General features: G+C 34.7%; 1 protein-coding gene across 1 annotated transcript in view; it reads right to left on the bottom strand.

Annotated features, from left to right (window-relative positions):
* LOC127541401 (uncharacterized) overlaps positions 1-20,353 on the bottom strand; it is a 142,304-nt gene that overhangs the window by 107,519 nt on the left and 14,432 nt on the right. The window contains exons 4-6 of the mRNA XM_051966684.1: positions 15,860-15,960; positions 14,000-14,069; positions 394-524 (exon numbers count right to left, since the gene is read on the bottom strand). Coding sequence (XP_051822644.1) covers positions 394-524; positions 14,000-14,069; positions 15,860-15,960 — 302 coding nt within the window. The remainder of the gene's footprint in view (positions 1-393; positions 525-13,999; positions 14,070-15,859; positions 15,961-20,353) is intronic.

The raw sequence follows: 20,353 nt of genomic DNA, 5'->3' as shown, positions 1-20,353 counted from the left end.
ACATGATATCAGGGTCCTATTCAAGGGAGAAGGACAAACAACAGCAAAGGTCTAGTGGGAGCGTGAGGTGATGACTTTGCACAGCTTGGACTCATTTAAATCCAAGTCTGGCAAGTCAAGACATCTCCTTTTGGATGCCTTTGTTCCTTTTTGAGAATAAAGGAGGAACAACAGAAGCCAGAGAGAGAAATTTGAATCCACCCCAACCAATATTTACCAGATCAATGACATACCCAAGATCAAATGGCAGAGCCAAGTTGGCTGGATCTAAATCCAGAATTTATTCCCATTGCCTCCCTCTGCCTCCAATGTAAAATAAAATAAATGGAATTTATTTGTGCCATAAGTTCCACAAATCTCTTGTGTACTTGTACATTTTGTAAGTTCTCCTACCTCACTCATTATGTCATCCCCAGTGACAACTGCTATTTTCAAATCCACATCAGCCTTCTTTGCCACCCTGTGAAGAGCTTTCGCACAAGCAAGGGGATTGGTCCCACCAGCATTACTGATGACACGAATGCCTGCAAAGGAAGAGCAAATTCCTTTATTTAACTATTATTACAAGGTGGCTGAGGAGTTTTCTGTCCCACACAGTTTTTGCTATATTTGTCCACTAGTGGCTTCATGGATCTATGGCAGTTTATAAGCTTTTTGTGGCCTGGGATAATTTCCACATTATTCAGAAACTATCCTGACTACTTCAATGCTAAGCACATAGAAGGACCTCAATGATTGCTTGGTGAATGATAGACTAAAAGCTACTTCATGGAAAGCCAAGGAAAAACCCAGCTCCTACAATTAGAAAAAAATATTAGTCACAAAAAAGGAGAAAAGTTTAAAAAAATAAGTAACATTTAGAAACCTTATTAGCACCTTCCTGAGAAAATAAAAAAAAAATAAAAAATTTCCTCCCTCATAATTATTTTTAAAGGTATAGAATAGTTCCTCCTAGTGGTGAAAAGTGATATATACATATATATTTTTTAAAACCTGATTTAAGGACTAATATTTATTCAGAGAATCACAGAATCTGAGGTGAAAGGACTTAGAATTCATCAGTTCCAGGTGAACCTAAACAGCAGCCCTGTCTTTGATAATTCATTGAAGGGCAATGCAACCTCTTCTTGAATTTCTTTGGTGATGTGGAGTCTAATACTTTCCAAGCCAACCTACTCTAATTCTTGAACTCTTTGGAACCTTTTGTTTTTGTCAAGGCAAAATCTTTCTTTTATATACCTTCACAGAATCAAAGCATTTCAGAATTAGGAAGGATTTCAGCAGCCTTGAAGTTTAATTGGTGCAACGAAAGAACAAATGTGACCACTAGGCTTTGAAATTTTCCAATAAAATTGAACTTTTACCTAACTTTTTTCTGATATTAAGCTGAAATTTGTAGCTGTGCTACACTTTATGTAGAGGCTTTATCCATCAAACTTAGGTATGCAAATTTCCTACTTAATTTCTGAGTCAACTCACTATAACTTGCTCTAAAGAGATGGATCACCACCACACAATTACATTAAAATTGTTTCATCTAGAGGTAACTATTGAAAGGAAATATATTCTCCTTACTCATCAATTTAGCTTTCAAGCCCACACCAATGTTTTTTCTATTTATACAAATCATCCATTTATAACTATGACACACAGATATTAACCATAAACCAGTTGCTTAGTAATAAGTAAAAATATATATATATGCATATTACAAGAAGTTCATGAATAATGTCATAAATATGTCATAATACCTACATAAACTTATAAAATTCAAATCTATGGGAGAGACAGGCACAGATAGGAACCTGGAAGGGAAGCACATGAGGAAGGAAAACTCTTTTGTTCAGGGAAGTAAAAACTCTGGAATTCAGGGACTGATGTCATCAGTTCATTCAAGGAACATCTTTGAATTAAACTGATTCTCAGCTAATGGCTTGTCTATTGGTCCACATCATTCTCTAAGGGAAAAAGGGTATGGGGGGCAAATCTTCTCCTCTATACTTGAATTAGCATTTACAGGTTTTTTCAATTTACAATCACCACAGGATGCTGAGATGTTCATAGATCAGAAGAGAGATACTAGTGAACAGCTCAGATTGACTCTCTGGGCAAGGGTGGCCAGCCTGGTCAGCTTTCTCATGCAGCAAGGAATCAGCAATACCTGTTTTTCCCCTTTTTGCTTTGTCCTCCTAAATAAGAGGGAGGGGGAGGATTCTGGGAAGATGCAGAAAAAATTGGTAAATTTCAAGGTCTCTTATTTCCCCCACAAATAGAACAAATTTGCAACAAATTGGTGAACACAGACTGGTGAAAAATCAGGACTATCTGGGGCAGAACATGGGTCCTCCTGCTGTAACCCTCGGAGATCTGAAGAAAGATCTGCAATGGGGATACACCTGTCTTTCAGTACAAACATTTCTGGGTTAGCTCTGCAGAACTATCAAGTGGGGATTCCTCTAGCTGGCTGGGTGTGTCTGGAGCCTCAGCAGGAACTACTGAGACCTCCACCTCCTGGACTGTTTGTCAAGTTGAAGTTTAAGTCCAAAAAGATAAAGCAAACCTCAGCTAATTGGGAACACCAGGTCCAGCTCTGCTGCGGAGAGCATCCCTGGGTGAGAAGGAACTAGCATCTGGTGAGTGCAGAAGCAGGGAAGCAGGGGTGCTGCTGGCTGTGGGCACTTGTAGAAGAGTGGAGCTCTTGATTTGGGGTTCCAGGTCAGAGGGGAAAGCTGAAGGTGCTTACCCTAATATCTCTCATTAAAAAAATGAATCAGCAAAGAAAAAAGAACTCCAACACTGAAACATATTATGAGAACAGGGAAGACCAGGATTTATTTTCAGAGAAGGACACTTAGTAAAAAAAAAAAAAAAAAGCTTCTATCCCAAAGAGTAATGTGAAATGGCTCCCCACCCAGAGAAAATTTACAGAACTCAAAAGGAATTTAAAAATTAAATGAGAGACATTGAGGAAAAGGTAAAAAAAATTTTTGAAACCATTCAAGAAAAACAAGAAGATTATGAAAAAAAGAATTAATCAATGAGAAAAGGGAGTACAGAGTCTCAAAAATGAAAATAATTCTTTGAAAATTAGAATTGGAAAAGGGAAAGCCAGCAAAAGTATGGGAGACCAAGAAATAACAAAACAGATTATAAAGAATGAGAAAATAGAGCAGAATGTAAAACATAAGAAAAACAACAGATCTAGAGAAGACATCACAAGAAAATATAAGAATAATTGGACTACCAGAAAGTTGTGGCCAAAAAGAGAACCTTGACACAATAATGCAGGTAATAATCCAAGAAAATTGTCCTGGAGTGATAGAACATGAGGGGGAAGTAGAAATAGAAAAAAAATTCCATAGGTCACCACCTCAAAGAGATCCTTTGTGGAAAACACAAAGAGATATGATTGTCAAATTTTGAAACCCCCATATCATAAAGAAAATTTTGCAAGTAACCAACAAACAAAATTCAAATACACTGGAGTTACAATTAAAATTGTACAAGACTTATCAGTAGCTACAATAAAAGACCACAGGTCCTGGAATCATATCTACAGATAATCAAAAGAACTTGCAGCCAAAAATATCATATCCAGCAAAATTATCTATAATTTTGAATGAGAAAAAAATGGACCTTCAATGAACTTCCAGATTTTCAGGTCTTTCTATCAATCAAACCCAAACTTAACAGAAAATTTAACATATAAAAGCCAATATTATTGAAAAGACAATTCTCAGTTGAAGAAATTGAAACTATTTCTGTCACATGAAAAAGTGCTCTGAATCACTATTGATCAGAAAAATGCAAATTAAGGCAACTCTGAGATCCACTACATACCTGTCAGATTGGCTAAGATGATAGAAAAACATAATGACAAATGTTGGAGGGGATGTGGGAAAACAGGGACACTGATACATTGTTGGTGGAGTTGTAAATGAATCCAACAATTCTGGAGAGCAATTTGTAACTATGCTCAAAAAGTTATCAAACTGTGTATACTCTTTGACCCAGCAATGTTTCTACTGGGATTATATCCCAAAGAGATTCTTTAAGGAGGGAAAGGGACCCTCATGTGCAAAAATGTTTGTGGCAGCCCTCTTTGTAGTGGCAAGAAACTGGAAAATGAATGGATGCCCATCAATTGAAGAATGTGTTGGATAAATTGTGGTATATGAATAATATGGAATATTTTTGTTCCGTAAGAAATGACCAGCAGGATGATTGCAAAGAGGCTTGGAGACACTTACATGAACTGATGCTGAGTGAAATGAGTAAAACCAGGAGATCATTATACACGGCAACAAGAAGATTATACAATGATCAATTCTGACGGACGTGGTTCTCTTGAACAATGAGATGATTTAAATCAGTTCCAATTTTCAATGATGAAGAGAGCAATCTACACCCAGAGAGAGAACCATGGGAACAGAGGGTGGACCACAAGATAGCATTTTCATTCTCTCTGTTATTGTTTGCTTGAATTTTTGTTTTCCTTCTCAGGTTTTTTTTTTTCTTTCTAGATCCAATTTTTCTTGTACAGCAAGGTAACTATAAATATGTATACATATATTGGATTTAACATATATATATGTATATATATATACACATATATATATACATATATATATGTTTTTTTAGTATCTCAATGAAAAGCTTAGATGTTTCTTTTTCTTCTTCTTTTTTTTAAATAACTTTTTATTGATAGAACTCATGCCAGGGTAAGTTTTTACAGCATTATCCCTTGCATTCACTTCTGTTCCGATTTTTCCCCTCCCTCCCTCCACCCCCTCCCCCAGATGGCAAGCAATCCTTCATATGTTGAATAGGTTACAGTATATCCTGGATACAATATATGTGTGCAGAACCGAACAGTTTTCTTGTTGCACAGGGAGAATTGGATTCAGAAGGTAAAAATAACCCGGGAAGAAAAACAAAAATGCAAACAGTTTATATTCATTTCCCAGTGTTCTTTCTCTGGGTGTAGCTGCTTCTGTCCATCTTTGATCAATTAAAGCTCTCTTTATCGAAGAGATCCACTTCCATCAGAATACATCCTCAAACAGTATCATTTTAACATATATTTTTTAAACATATTTAACCTGTTTTGGACTACCTGCCATCTGAGCGAGAGAATGAGGAGAAGGAGGGGACAATTTGAAACAGAAGATTTTTCAAGGGTCAGTGTTGAAAAATTATCCATGAATATGTTGTGTAAATAAAAAGCTATAATAAATAAATTAATAAACATTAAAAAAATAAAAGCCAACATCAAAGATCAATTTTAAGGAACTCAACACGAACAAACTGTTTAAACATGGACTAATTGTTTATGGTTTTTTTTCCCAATATCTACAATAGGGTATCCCAAAAGAAAGATTGGCAGAGTTCAGGTAAAAATAATAATCATGTTCAACAAATGTGGTACAGAGGAAGAAAACATACAGAGGCATTAGAGGGCAAGGAGGACTCACTGAAACCTATTCACTTTGGGAATGGGTTCAATAGGCAACACTGCATAAATTCCATGAAGGGTATAGCATCTTCAAAATCTATAAAGAAATAAGGGGGAGGGATGGGCAAATGAGGAAGCAAAGGGTGAGGGAAGAAGACAAGGAAGGGATTCTTGGGTGGGGACAGGTTAAGGAATAGCAAGGCAAGTTATGGAGCAGAATTTAATTAAAGAGACAGCAGGAATGGGGAAGACATATGTGTATGTAGGAGTATGTGTGTGAGTTTATATATATACTCACAATATATACATACATATATTTACATATATACATATGTATACATAAATATATCCTTTCTTAACTACAGCTTGTTTGAAGGTGTTGGTGCGGTATAAAAGGGAGAAAAAAGAATAAAGTTAGTAAAGTGCCAAAGAACCAAAGAACCACAGAACCAAAGAACAATTTTTTAAGGAAGTAAAGTAAAAATGGACATTCATAAATATAATTTCTTCTACTTATATATACTTTCTTGATCTGGTAATTTGTTGTTATATATTTTGAATCCTCTCTGTTCTTCTTCTGAGCACATGACAATATTCTCTTTTGTTTTGCTTTATTTTGTTTTGTATTCCTTTTCTATTTTCTTTTTTCTTACTGTTTTTTCAAATAAAATAAATTTAAAAATAAACAAACAAAACCATTTTAAAGAAAAAAATTTAAATATCAAAAAACAAGCTAACACACCCAAGAAGGATGAAATTCACTTCTGAAAAGTTTTACTTCTCTTAAAAGCTAGGTGATTCCTAAGAGAAATAGCCGGAAATGTAGTCTTTGTTCAGCTAATCATAAATTTGCAGTTTCTAAGTTGACTACTCTTATTATCTTTTAAAATTTTCTTCCAACCTGTTTTCCCCCCTCCTATTTTTTTTCCTTTTTTTGCCATTCTTTAATCTTTCTATAATCTCAGTCTCTCTTTTCTAGCTTCTATATGTTTCAAAGACATAAATCAGAGCCTTCCGGCTCTCAGTCTTTCACGACTATATTTTACAACTATGCCTCATAGCAAAATTCTTTTAAAATTTTTTTGTAATAGCTTTTTATTTTTTGAATGCAAATACAAAGATAGTTTTCAACATTTACCCTTGCAAAACCTTGTTCTTCCCCTCCTCTCTCTCCTAGACAACAAGTAATCCAATACAGGTTAAACCTGTGCAATTCTTCTAAATATATTTCCACATTTATCATGCTGCACACACACAAAAAAATCAGAACAAAAAAGGAAAAAATGAGAGGGAAAAAACCAAACAAGCAGACAGCAACAATAAAAAAGGTGAAAATACTATGTTGTGATACCATTCAAGTCTCCATAATCATCTCTCTGGATACAGATGGCATTTTCCATCACAAGTCTATTGGAACTGGCCTGAATCACCTTATTGTTGAAAAAAGCCAAGTCCATCACAATTGATCATCACATAATCTTGTTGCTCACAGTAGAATTCTTAACAAAATAAAGGAATAAAGGAGTTGATAAAAGATCAAGAGATAATTTCAACTACATAATATTTATAAGATTTTGCATGAACAAAATAAAAAGAGAGCTAGTCAATTGTAAACTCTTTATGTTCAATATCCAGTAATTCAATTCAATAAACATTAAGTTCCTACTGTGTGCTAAGGCATTGCCTAAGGATGAAAAAACAAAATTAAACATTACTTGCCCTTAAAGAGTTTACCAAAAACTCCTTGAAATACTGAAAAATATTTCAACAGAAAAAAACAACAAAAATACAAAGCAAATGTAAAAAAAATACAAGCAAATAAAAAATATAACAAATAATAGCAAATTTTAGCAATGAAATTGCAAAGGAACTGGAAAGGGCAGTACCAACAGGGAAGGATCAATCAGGCTTTTTGTAGAAGGCAGCATTGGAGCTGAGATTTAATGGAAGCTAGGGATTCTATTAAGTGGGAGTGAGGAGAGAATACATTTTAGGCACTGAGTACAGCCTGTGCAGAGTCATGCAAACATGGGAAAAATGCTGTTTGCTGGTATAATGGGGAGACTGACCAATGAGGGCACAGTCTTTGGAGTCACACAGTATTCCCTGCATACTGCCACTTCATATGGAAACATGGTAAATTTTCTGGAGTTGCAAAATATCTTTGATTCAGAGCATGTCCTGATACTCTCTGTTTCTTGTTGACTTATGTGTGATGATTAAAAAAAAAACCCAAAAAACTTTTAACGCTGCTGAGCCAGAATTAAATGTCCATAAAAAGAAAAAAAGTCAAAATTTCAAAATTTCTAATTCCTCTTTCCATCTTGCCTCCAAGTACCTGTGGACACATGGTACTGTTGTTTGTTCTGTCTGTTGCATTTTTTTTCCTATTATGTCCTTGTAAAGTTTAAAAGGTCCAAAGAACCACCAGAAATCCAATAGCTAGAGTCCATAATGGAGTCTACTACTAACCAAGCCAATCCACTCCAGTAAGCATACAGTTCTGAGGAGCACTGGCTTGATACTCAGTAAGTCAATCCAATGGTCAAGACATCATGTACTAATGATCTTCATCCATTGATTAGGTCTTATAATTAAATTTGGTTGGGGGAATGCTTTGAAGCTCAATATCCCCAAGGACTGAGGTGACAGAGGAGGGTGTGCTTCCATTTAGGGTGATTTATAGACTTGGTTCTCACTATACTTTCTCAGTAAATATCCTTTTGTAAAAGTTAATTGATGTGAGTTTATTAAATATTGATAAAAATGTTAATTACCAATTGATATCTGGGAGACACCCTAATGGAGGCTTGTGAGGGACAGTATCAGAGAGGTGTTCTCCAGTACCTCAAATTTACCCCTAGAATCTTGAGTAATTTAGCCTCTCAAGTTCTGGAAACCCATCCTGCTAGTCTGAATGGAATTGGGAGACTGAATCTGAATTATAGAATTATTGAACAGAAACAGGTCAATTTGACCAGAATTTTCAGTAGAATGAATGGAGTAAAGTGAAGTAAACCCAGAAAGTTAATCTGGAGCCAGATTGTGAAGATCTATAAAAACCAAACAAAAGAGTTTATGTTTTATCCTGGAGATGAGAGGGAGCTACTGAAGCTTCCCAAATAGGGAAATGACAAAAGCTTTGGAAACATCCATTTGGCAGCTATGCACCCTCTGGGATCACCAGAGCGATGGAAAAATCAATCATCATAATTTCAATGGAATGATTTCATATGCTGACTTTATGTCTTTGACATAACTAGGGCTCCAGTTTGAGGCTGTTACTTCTTCATCTCCTCATGCTCCTTAGAATTCTTCCTTCAAAATACAGCTTACATACCACTTCCTACCTAGTTCTCCCCACATCACCCCCTAATATCCAGATATGTGCACTCTTTCTCTCTGTTCTCTTTATTCTACATATACTTTAAATGTTGTACCTAATTCCCTAGACCCTTTTTCCTCATAAAATGTAAGCTCCTTGAGGGCAAGAACCATTTTGTTTTTGATTTGGTATCCTTAGGATCCAGTTCCAGCACATCCCCTGAGCATAGTAAGGCACTTAATAAATGTTTGTTAAACTGAAATGGGAAATCCGCCCAACTATCCATCTATCTATCTATCTATCTATCTATCCGTGTATCCGTCTGTCTCTCTGTCTATCTACCCATCCATCTATCTATCTCTGTCTGTCTGTCTATCCATCCATCTATCTGTCCATCCATCATCTATTTATCTGTCTATCTATCTATCTATCTATCCATGTATCCGTCTGTCTGTCTGTCTATCTACCCATCCATCTATCTATCTCTGTCTGTCTGTCTATCTATCCATCCATCTATCTGTCCATCCATCATCTATTTATCTATCCATCTATCTATATCTATCTATTTATCTGTCTATCCATCCATCTATCTGTCCATCCACCCACCCATCCATCCATCCATCCGTCTGTCTGTCCATCCATCTGTCTATTTATCTATCTGTCTATCTATTCATCCATTCATCTATCTATTTATCTGTCTGTCTGTCCGTCCATCCATCCATCTATCTATCTATCCATCTATCTATCTATTTATCTGTCTGTCTATCTATATCTATAATTAGGCATAAATATGTAGATCTACATATATCTCTAGATATAAGCCAGTAAGGCACTTAATAAATATTCATTAAACTGAAACAGGAAACTCATATCTATCTATCTATATCTACCTGTAGATTTATCTAGATCTATATATCTATCTACACATAGATATGGATATAGATAGATATAGAAATAAGCCAGTAAGACATTAATAAATGTTTGCTAACTGAAATGGGAAACTCATACAAATAGATAAGATATAGAAATAGATAGAGAGATAGATAGATAGGTAGAGATATAAGCAGTCAACCAACAAACATTTTTAAACTGCCTGCTATGAACCAGGCATTGTACTAAGAGCCAGTTATGCAAAGTAAGGCAAAAACATGGTCTCTATTCTTAAGGAGCTCACCTCCTAAGGGGGAGACAGTGAGCTAACAATTACATTATATATCTGTTTGTGTATTTGTGTGTGTGAAAAGAGGAAGAGAACATACACACACACACATACATACATATGTATTTATATCTATATCTAAATCTATTTAAAGTGCACCTGGGAGGAGAAGGTGAAATTTGAGGTAGATCTTGAAGGAAGGTAGAAGACTGACAACAGAGATGAAGAAGGAGAACACTGGAAGTGTGTAGGTTAGCCAGTGAGAAGACATGAAGATGCAGTGTATTTGTCTGAAGAACAGTGAGGAGATCCATGTTGTCAGAGTAAGTGGAAGAGAGCAAAGCACAAGAAGACTGGAAAGGTAGGAGGTCAAGTCAGTTGCCCAAATTAACCAAAAGGACCTAGGAAGGAAGACACAATCTGCATCCAGAGAAAGAACTGATGAATAGAAATATGGATAGAAGAGAGTACACACAAACACACACGTAATATATTTACACATACTCACAAACATACACATTTGTGTCTAATGGTAGGCATCTCTATGGTATAAATTTACACGTTAATTTTATTGTGTATTTAAAAGGAATAGTAAATTGTACATAATAGATTTGTCATTTCTTGTGCAATCTTCTTTTTAAGAATTCTTTTAGGTTATGGTTATTATATATAAATACAGGAAATATATAATATTTATAAATTATATATTATTATTATGCTTGTTATTTCAAAAATTAAAAATAAAATAGAATAAAAATAAAAATAAAATAGAAAAAGAAGAATTCTTTTAGGTTATGGTTATTATATATAAATACAGGAAATATATAATATTTATAAATTATATATTATTATTATGCTTGTTATTTCAAAAATTAAAAATAAAATAAATTTATTAATCAACAACAACAACAATAAAAAGAAAAACTAAAGATTTTGCATTTAATCTTGGAGGTAATGTGTTCACTAGTGTTTTTTGAAGTGTGTGTGTGTGTGTGTGTGTGTGTGTGTGTGTGTGTGTTATGGTACTTTAGGAAGATTAATTTGGCAGTTGAGTGGAGGATGTATTGAAGCTGGGAGGCACCTGAGGCAGGTAAGGCAACCAACAGTCCATTGCAATAATCTAGGCATGAGGTAATAATAGTGACTGTACCAGAGACGTGACTGTGTGAGTGGAGATATGATAAGCTTATAAGAGAAGCAAGACTTGGCAATAGATTAGATATATAGGGTTGTAAGTAAGAAGCTGATGATGACACAGGGATGGGGATTATAAATGTGAGGAATTGCAAAGATATCGTGCAGTCAAAAGAAACAAGGAAGTTTGGAAGAAGAGGATTTTGGGGAGGAGAGATAATGTGTTCAGTTTTAGAAATGCTGAATTTAGAGGTCTACTGGACATCAAGTGGTTCAAGGTATCCAACAGGCAGCTGTTGATGCAAAACTAGATGATAATTGAGCTCATGGGAGCTAATGAGACCACCAAGTAAGACTGTGCAGAGAATCAGGTGTGGTTATTCTTCAAGAACTTATTTAATTCCTTCCCAGAAACTCACAACATTCCTATTGCCGGCTTCATGTCTTAAAGGGTTCATAAACGCTTTTATTTATTCAAACAGTCAACAAGCATTTATTAAGTTTTGGCACTGTGCTAAAGTTGGAGGATACAAAGACAATCAAGTTGACAAATTGACAAAAAAGGCAAAGATAATAGATTGTAAAGAAATTACATTCTAATAGGGGAAGACAACATGTTAATAACTGGGCATAAAGGAGATGAATATGCAACAGGGGAAGGCAATCTAAGAGGAGAAGGCACTAGTAGCTGGAAAGACTAGTAAAGTCCTCCAATAGAAGGTAGAATTTGAGGGAAACTAGAAGGGGGGAAAGTAAATACAAAGGCACAGAGACAGGAAATAGAGAATCTGTCATGTTCAAGAAACTGAAAGTAAGCCAGTGTAGACAGATTTCAGCATACATGAAAGGGAATCAAATTTAAGATTGTTAAGGTAAAAAGACCTCAGGGCATTCATTCTTTACTAGCTAGGATTATTCTCTTCCCCATCTAGTCACCATATTCTATCAGCCCTTGTTTGATGGTCTCACACCAACCTTTAGCTAAATCGAAAAAATCATGTCCAATATTTATTAATCATGACAAGCAAGATGGGCTAAAGCGAGAGATTCTGGGTTCAGAGAGGCGATAGATTTAACTCCAAGATCTTGTAGACTAATCAGACCGTAGGTGCAAGGAGAGGACCTGTCACAGCATACAACCGAGTATATATTATAATTATGCTTGTTATTTCATAAATTTAAAATAAAATAAATTTATTATTCAACAGAAACACAAAAAAACACTGGATGTTTTCTATCAATACTAGTCCACTTAGCCTTCAACTTAAGTCCTGGAGAGACATTGTGGAAGACAATGTTATTTACCCAGATCCACTGTGAGGTGATACGGTAGAGTAATGATTACAGGCTTCTAATCTATGTTGGTGTTGGAAACAGTCCATCACCTTAACCAGACCAGTTCAGTTCCTCTCTTCTAATTCACTTCAACTTCCTAGACTGACTTTCCAACCCAGAATACCTGCCTTAAACTTCTTTTTCACCTACTGCTGAATCTTTTGTTAGCTGGTGACTTTTGATTTCATCTAACATGACATCCTGTTTGCTCTTTTGAATCAAGACTCAGTCTATGCACTTTCCCTAAAAAGGTTTCCTTCCTCACAATGTCAGCCCTTTCCTCTCAAGAGACAATGGTTTCATAATTATATAGATTTCGATACAATGCTGTAAGCTGGTGGACTTCTTAAATATGACACGATTATTTCAAACTCTAAATATACTTGATACAGCTGTGTTACTTACAATAAACCTTAGGTATTTACAGTAAACCTTAGGTATTAAGTGATGAACCTTACTTTCAGCTAAGAGTAAGATGGAAAAATCTTTAAGATGTTTTATTCATATATTTTGTCATTTGAAATATCACTGTCACTTTCCAATGCTACTGTCCATAAAGTTATCCAATAGAATTCTCTATATTCAAGGAGTATAGAACCTTGAAATGAAAATTGAATTTCCTATAACTAGATACTATTTTGCCCACAAAAATTTCCTAGGATGTCATTATATTATCTACTCTTCAACTATGAACATATTATGATGTCAATCAGTTTCTTAAGAGACAATTCAAGATAGAGTATAAAGATTTAATCTCATGAAATTTCTTTTAAAATTTGAAGTATTTTATAAAATAAATAACTATGTTGCTTAAATACCCAAACAAAAGATACATTTTACACAACTGGAAGAAGATTAAGGAAGAGACAAATGATAATGTCTCCTTCTCCTTAGACTGTTCTTATATGTGTATAGGGGGTGCTAAGGGGAAGTTATCTTAACCTGGTGGTTATCTCTAGCTCTTACCATAGCAGATGGAACATGAAACATACCAAAAAAACTCAAAGGAATTAAAAATCATAATTTTTGTTCAGTCAGTCATCATCATCATATTTACCCAAGTGCCCAATAGGGACTAAGTGCCTTTAGAGATATTTTATAGTATTAAAAGAAAAGAAATACTTTAAATTTATTTACATATGCACACATAAGTCTCTAAATTTCAATTAATAGGGGCAGCTAGGTGGTGCAGTGGTTAAAGCATCAGTTCTGAAGTCAGGAAGACCTGAGTTCAAATCTGTCTCAGGCACTTAACATTTCCTAGCTGTGTGACCCTGGACAAGTTACTTAACCCCAATTGCCTTAGCAAAAAAAAAAATTCAATTAATATTAAAATGATATATACCACTTTAAAACATAGCATTAAAATGCTTTATACTAGGGCTTTTTAGACTTTTTCCACTCATGGCCCATTTTTGCTTGAGAAATTTTTACAAGACCCCAGGTATATAGATATATAAAATGGGTATTCAAATAAAACATTTATTGATAATAAATTATAATTTCATGACCTCCACATTCAGTTTTGAGACCCTTATGGGGTCATGAACCACAAGCTGGGCTTTATGCAAGAAGTACTTTTTTAGATTACCTTTTTTATGAATATCTTTAATATATGGAGCCATTGCAGTTTGGACAAAATCAGGAACATAACCCAAATCCTGAAATATAAAAGGATAGATTATTATAAGAATTGTCTGACATAATGATTTGTTATACAAACACAATACAATAGATTTATCTCTTTAAGCTAATTTGTAAGGCTGCTTTAAACATGAAACAAAAGTCAATATCAGAAATCAACTATTTATAAAGTGAGTATTTGAATCAAATTAAATATCTGTTAGTGCTAATATATTTCAGAAAATCAGTGTAACTTGGAAGATGGAATCAATTGGAAAATAAAGATAATTATTAAAACAAAAATTAAGTATGTTTCAATTTCTAATTTCTATTAGAATATTCAAGTCCAAAACTGTGGCAAAAATAAAAATCCTATAACAGCTTTTATTCCTAGGATTCTTGGCAAAGTTTTAGCTAATAGCATAAAGGATATGGGCCAGACAAATTCAGTCCGTCAGCCAATGAACATTTTATCAAGAATGGCTGTAAGCCTGACACTGTGCTAAGTGCAGAGAAGATAAATAAAATGAAAACACTTTCTCTTCTCTAATGGAACTCACATTTGGAGGGGGAAAAATTTAGGCAAATATCCATGTACACATATATGTGTGTATATACGTATATGTATATACACACACAAATATATATAGTGTGAGAGAAAGGTCATTTGAAAAAGGAGGCACTGGCAGAAAAGGGTTTAGAGAGAAAAGGTCTCTGTCTCCACAGAAAGTAAAGCTTGACTTGAGTTTGGAAGGAAGTCAAGAAAGATAGGGTTTAGAGATGACAAGAATGGGAAGCAGATACTATAGGTGCTTGGAGTTGGTAGATGGAGAGCTCTGAGTGAGGAATAAAAGTGGACCAGTGTATTTGGATTGTAAAGTGCATAGAGGGAAATAAAATATAAGAAGCTAGAACCATAGAAAGGGGTCAGGTTGTGAGCGGCTTTAAAGACTAGTGGTAACAAGAAGTTTATGGAGGTATATATGGGAAGGAATGACATGTACAGAAAAAAGTACTTCAGGAAAAACAATTAAAAGGCAAAAATTAAAAGGAAAAACAATTAAAATTAAAACTGTAGTTTAAGTGAGAGGTGATGAGATATTAGGGTAATAGCTGGAGAGAAAGTAGATAGAAAGGACAGAAAGGGATAGATAAGACACATGAAAGCAGAAATGACAAGTTTGATGTTAGATTGGATGTGTGGGATAAGTACAAATGGGGAGTTAGGGATGACATCAATTTTGTAAGCCTGGGTGACTAAGAAAAGAATGGTTTACTTGACAGTTATAGCCAAGTTAGGAATGGAGGAGGACTTGGGGAGGAGATACAGGGGAATGTTGAATTACAGATGCCTGCAGGAGATCCAATCTAAGATGATCAGAATATACTTGGTAATGTAGAACTAGTACTCAGAAGAGAAATCAGGACTGAATCTCTAACTCTATATAGGGATGGCAGTAGAATCCATAGGAGTTGATGAGCTAAAATGAGGAAGGATGAGACAGGATACAAAAATATTTAAAATTCTGATCTAACTTTATGTAAATTTATGTAAATTTCTTGAACAAATTGATTTTAAGGCACATGATTTTTAGGAGTTCTGTTAAAAGGATACCTACAGTTAGTGTATTCCTCTGGAAAATCAATAACTACCTTTTAATCTGCTTCATAATATCAAACTAACATAAGTATATTCAAATATTGGCCTATCTTAAAGCAAGGACTATATTTCCCATCTTCCCCCCCAAAAATTTTTTCTCTTATTTGTTGTTCTTTGCAGTAGTTTGGATAATTTTGAAATTACTTACATAATGAACAATTAACTTACTGGAGATTTGGCCTTTGCAGCAGTTAGCAGACACATAGTTATCTCTGAGAGATAATCAAAAACCAAAAAATCCAGCTTCTCCTTATATAGCAGCTGAGGTACTGGAAAAAAAAAAGAAGAAAAAGTTTAATTAACAAAAAGATTTATGCTTAATGTAAATTAACATAGTAAACATTTATGTGTCAATAAAATTTTATAGGTTCACACAGCTAAAAAGTATCTGAGGCTGGATTAAATTCAGATCTTCTGAACTCTAGGTCTAGCATTCTTATCTAGTGATCCAACTAGCTACCTTTTAAGATTTCAATTATTTAAAAAAATTACTTACTAGGTACTTTCAAAGAGCAAAGTGTCATGTTGTATGATAAGGAAGAAACAAAATCTTCACTCTCATGGAACTTCCATTATATTAGGTTTTGATACATAAACAAAAAACTACCAAATAATAAATGAAAAGCACTGAAAAGTATTGCAAAAATTTTGTACAAGATCTGTGGACAGAAAGACCATGTCCATTACTAAGTGGAGAAGGATAAAGACAGAATTTACATAGGGAAGTCTTTGAGTTCATATGTAAGATTTCAATAGACAGAAAGTTTAAATAGATTTTATCAAAATTGTAAATATATTGCTGAGATTTTAATTTATTGAAATATGACTACAAGAAATCTTGGCTACTTGAGGATGAATAGTTTCAAATATTTATACTTCCTGAGTAAGCCCACACACTCTCTCTCCATAGTACAATGGGACTTTGTTATTAAACTCTTGATATTTTGTATTTAGAACACTGTAATCTTCCAGTATTAAGCCAATGCAATTTAATCAAAGTACCAGAATGAAAAGCAAATAAAACGCTGGGACTGAATAGGAGACTAAAAAGAGAAGTTATTATAAGTGCAATTGCACCTGAGGTGATCAATTGAGGCTCACTACCCTCCATCTTACCTCTCAACTGGAGCACAACTGGTAAGCACAAATGCAGTCAGACTTACACTGTGACTACAGGGACATGTATGATAGCACTGAAAGGACTTGTCCTTTGAGATGATCAATCTCCTTAGGATTACTTGTGAGGGAGACAAACTCACTCAATACACTTTAAAGGAATAAATAAGCTTCTACTCTTTATTCCTTTTTCCTTTTTAAAATAATATTTTTATATTTCTCCAATCACATGTCAAAAACAATTTTAACATATTTTTGCTCTCTTTTTTAGTTTTTAGTTTCAAATTTTATCACTCCCTTCCTCTCTCAGGCAGTAAACAATCTGATATATGTTTTATGTGTGCAATCATGTAAAATGTTTCCATCTTATTCATTCTGTGCAAGAAGACTCAGAAAGAAAGAAAGAAAGAAAGAAAGAAAGAAAGAAAGAAAGAAAGAAAGAAAGAAAGAAAGAAAGAAAGAAAGAAAGAAAGAAATAATGCTTCAGTATGTATTCAGATAACACCAGTTCTTTTTCTGGAGATAAATAGCATTTTTTATCAGAAGTCCTTTGAGATTGTCTGAAAATAGTTAAGTCATTCACCTTTTATCATACAATATTGCTATTACTCTGTACAATGTTTTCCTGAATCTAGTGACCACACTTTGTATTAGCTCATTTAAGTCTTTCCACGTTTTTCTGAAACCATCCTGCTTGTCAGTTCTTATAGAATAATGGTATTTCATTGTAATCACAGACCACAACGTGTTCAGTCATTGCCCAGATGGTGGGCATTCCCTTAATTTCCAATTTTTAGTGACAACAAAAAGAGATGCTGCAAATATTTTTGTACAAATATTTGTTTGTTTGTTTGTTTGAATCTCTTTAGGACACTGACATAGTAATGGTATTGCTGGATAAAAGGGTATGCCCTATGGACGTAGTTCCAAATTGCTCTCCAGAACGGTTGGATCAGTTCACAACTCCACTTACAATGCATTAGTGTCCCAGTTTCCCCCACATCTTCTCGAATATTCATCATTTCTCTTTTCTGTCGTATTAGCCAAACTGATCAGTGTGAAGTAGTACCTTAGGATTGCTTTAATTTGCATTTCTCTAATGAATAGTGATTTAGAACAATTTGTGATCCCTTCTTCCTCTTTCTTCAGAGTGTATGGGACTCTGAGGCTCTGTCCTGGACATCCCATGGGACATGGGGGAGTTCCTCTTTCCTCTAATTCTGTCATTTATGGCAACTTCTTGTACCTGGCAGCACATGCACCTAGAAAAGCCTAACTCTGAGCATGGTTCTCAGGCTCCTGGCTGCCTCTTCTACTTTAGCTTTCTTTCCCTGAGCATAGGTGACTAAATATCCAACATGAGAGAAATGTTTAAGAAATGGCTACCTGGGATAGCCAGATGGAGCATGGATACAGCACTGGTCCTGAAATCAGGAGGACCTGAGTTTGAATCTAGCCTTAAACACTTAACACTTCCTAGCTGTGTATCCTGGGTAAGTCTCAACCCCATTGTCTTGCCACAAAAAAAGTACAATTAGTGCAACTGTACTTGGGGCTCACTGTCCTTCATCTTACCTCCTCCTTAGAATTTGAAACTAAAAACTAAAAAAAAAAAAGTGGAACAAAAAAGATGTTAAAATTGTTTTTACATGTGAGTGGGGAAAAATAATATATTATTTTTTAAAAAAGGAATAAGGAATAAAGAGTAGAAGCTTATTTATCCCTTTAAAATCTCTTGCTAAATAGTCAGTAAGGAGATTGATTGATAATCTCAAAGCACAAGTCCTTTAAGTGCTATTATACATGTCCCTATAGTTACTGGGTAGGTCTGTATGGCTGCATCTGTGCTTACCAGTTGTGCTCTGGCCAGAGCAAATGGTGGTTGGGACAGAGGAGGAGGCAAGATGGAGGGCAGAGAACTTCAACTGTACAATTGCAAGGAAAGACGGAAGGAAGGAAGGAAAGAAGGAAGAAAGGAAGGAAAAAAGAAATTAAGAAAGAAAGAAGGAAGGAAGGAAGGAGGAAAGGAAGGAAGAAAAAGGAAAGAAGGAAAAAGGGAAGAAAGGAAAAAATGAATACTTCTAGATTTTAGGGACGTATAGGATTCTTTAGTTGATGCCAACTGTATTACAGATAATGGTCCTTATGTAGAATTACAACAATACAGGAAAATTCTGACAGAGAGATGAACTCAAGCCTTGGCTGATTTGCCAGAAATCATAGATCTTAAGGGAAATATCTAAGTAGTCAAGAGTAAAGGTAGATACCTATTTGAGAGTCCCAGTAAGAGTGCCATTTTAAAATATTAAGTATAAGAAAATCTATTGTGAGCTATAGATTATATATCATGTTTGTAGTCTTTGTCAATTTACATTTATGAGACTTCTATATTTTAAGTTTAAATTATAATTTAAATTTGGAGAAAATAGTTATCTTAAATCTGATCTAATAATGTATATTGAAAATCCTTCTAGAAAGGCTTCAAATTCCTTTTGAGAAGGCTCTATTTGTGAGCCTAACATCATCATCTTCATTATTTAAATAGCTTTTTAAGGATTTTTAACCTATATTTCATTTGGTGCTTATATTATTATCCCTATGTTATAGAAAAGGAAACTAAGGCAGATAAAGATTTAACCAGCTTGCCCAAGGTCACACAACTAAGAATTGCCTGAGATTAGATTTGAATTTAGATCTCCCTTACTCTGGCTCCAACACTCATCCATAAGGCCACCTTTTAAGATTTAAATAATTTTTCTAGGGTTCAGAGGGTGGGGCAATGAGAAAAAGAGCCTGCCCCCCAAAAGCCAGAGTCCCACAGGTCTGACCCCAAAGTCAGAGTTGGCACCTCTTAGTGTGAGAGGGCACCCCAAAACCACTCCTGGGACTTAACAAGTGCATAAATTATTTTAGAATTTTCTTATTCACAAGATCATAAAAATAAATTCTCTGAAGAGGCAATACCTCTGAAAACTCAAATTTTAAAGTAGCAACATAATACATCATTTATTGCTAAGTCACAGGCTGTGTATTTTTCCTTACTGTTTCATTCAATTCCATTCAATTGATTTATTAAGTGCCCTACTACTATGTGCAAAATACTCTGCCAGGAAGAAATATACAAAGACAAGACCCAAAATAATCCTTGTCCTAAAGGAGTTATAGATCCTATTGTTGGGGATACAACCTACACACAGGTAAATAAATGCACAATATATACCAAGTAAAACAAATGGGTTCATGAAAAAGATTAAGCTATCAAAGGGAGGATGGGCTTTGTCTGTCATAGAAGGAAATATCTGTTGTAAAAGTGGAAATGAGAAGTATATTATCCCATGTAGATTTTTTATGTATGAGGAAGATGCCAGTAAACAGTTCAAATGGAAAGTGGATTGCTGCAATAGCTACAGAAAGATTGCCATCCAACCACATGTAGAATATGAAAACCTGATGAGATAAAAGAGGATGGGAAGAACAGCCATTCCTTTCAAAGTTTCCAGTTTGTCTTCTTTTTCTCAAAATGAAGTTTTTTCCCCTAGCTTCCTC

This window comes from Antechinus flavipes, chromosome 6 (genome assembly GCF_016432865.1).
Source record: "Antechinus flavipes isolate AdamAnt ecotype Samford, QLD, Australia chromosome 6, AdamAnt_v2, whole genome shotgun sequence".
Taxonomy (NCBI): Eukaryota; Metazoa; Chordata; class Mammalia; order Dasyuromorphia; family Dasyuridae; genus Antechinus; species Antechinus flavipes.
Note: the sequence above shows the minus strand (reverse complement) of the source record. Positions and strands in the feature narration are given on the sequence as shown.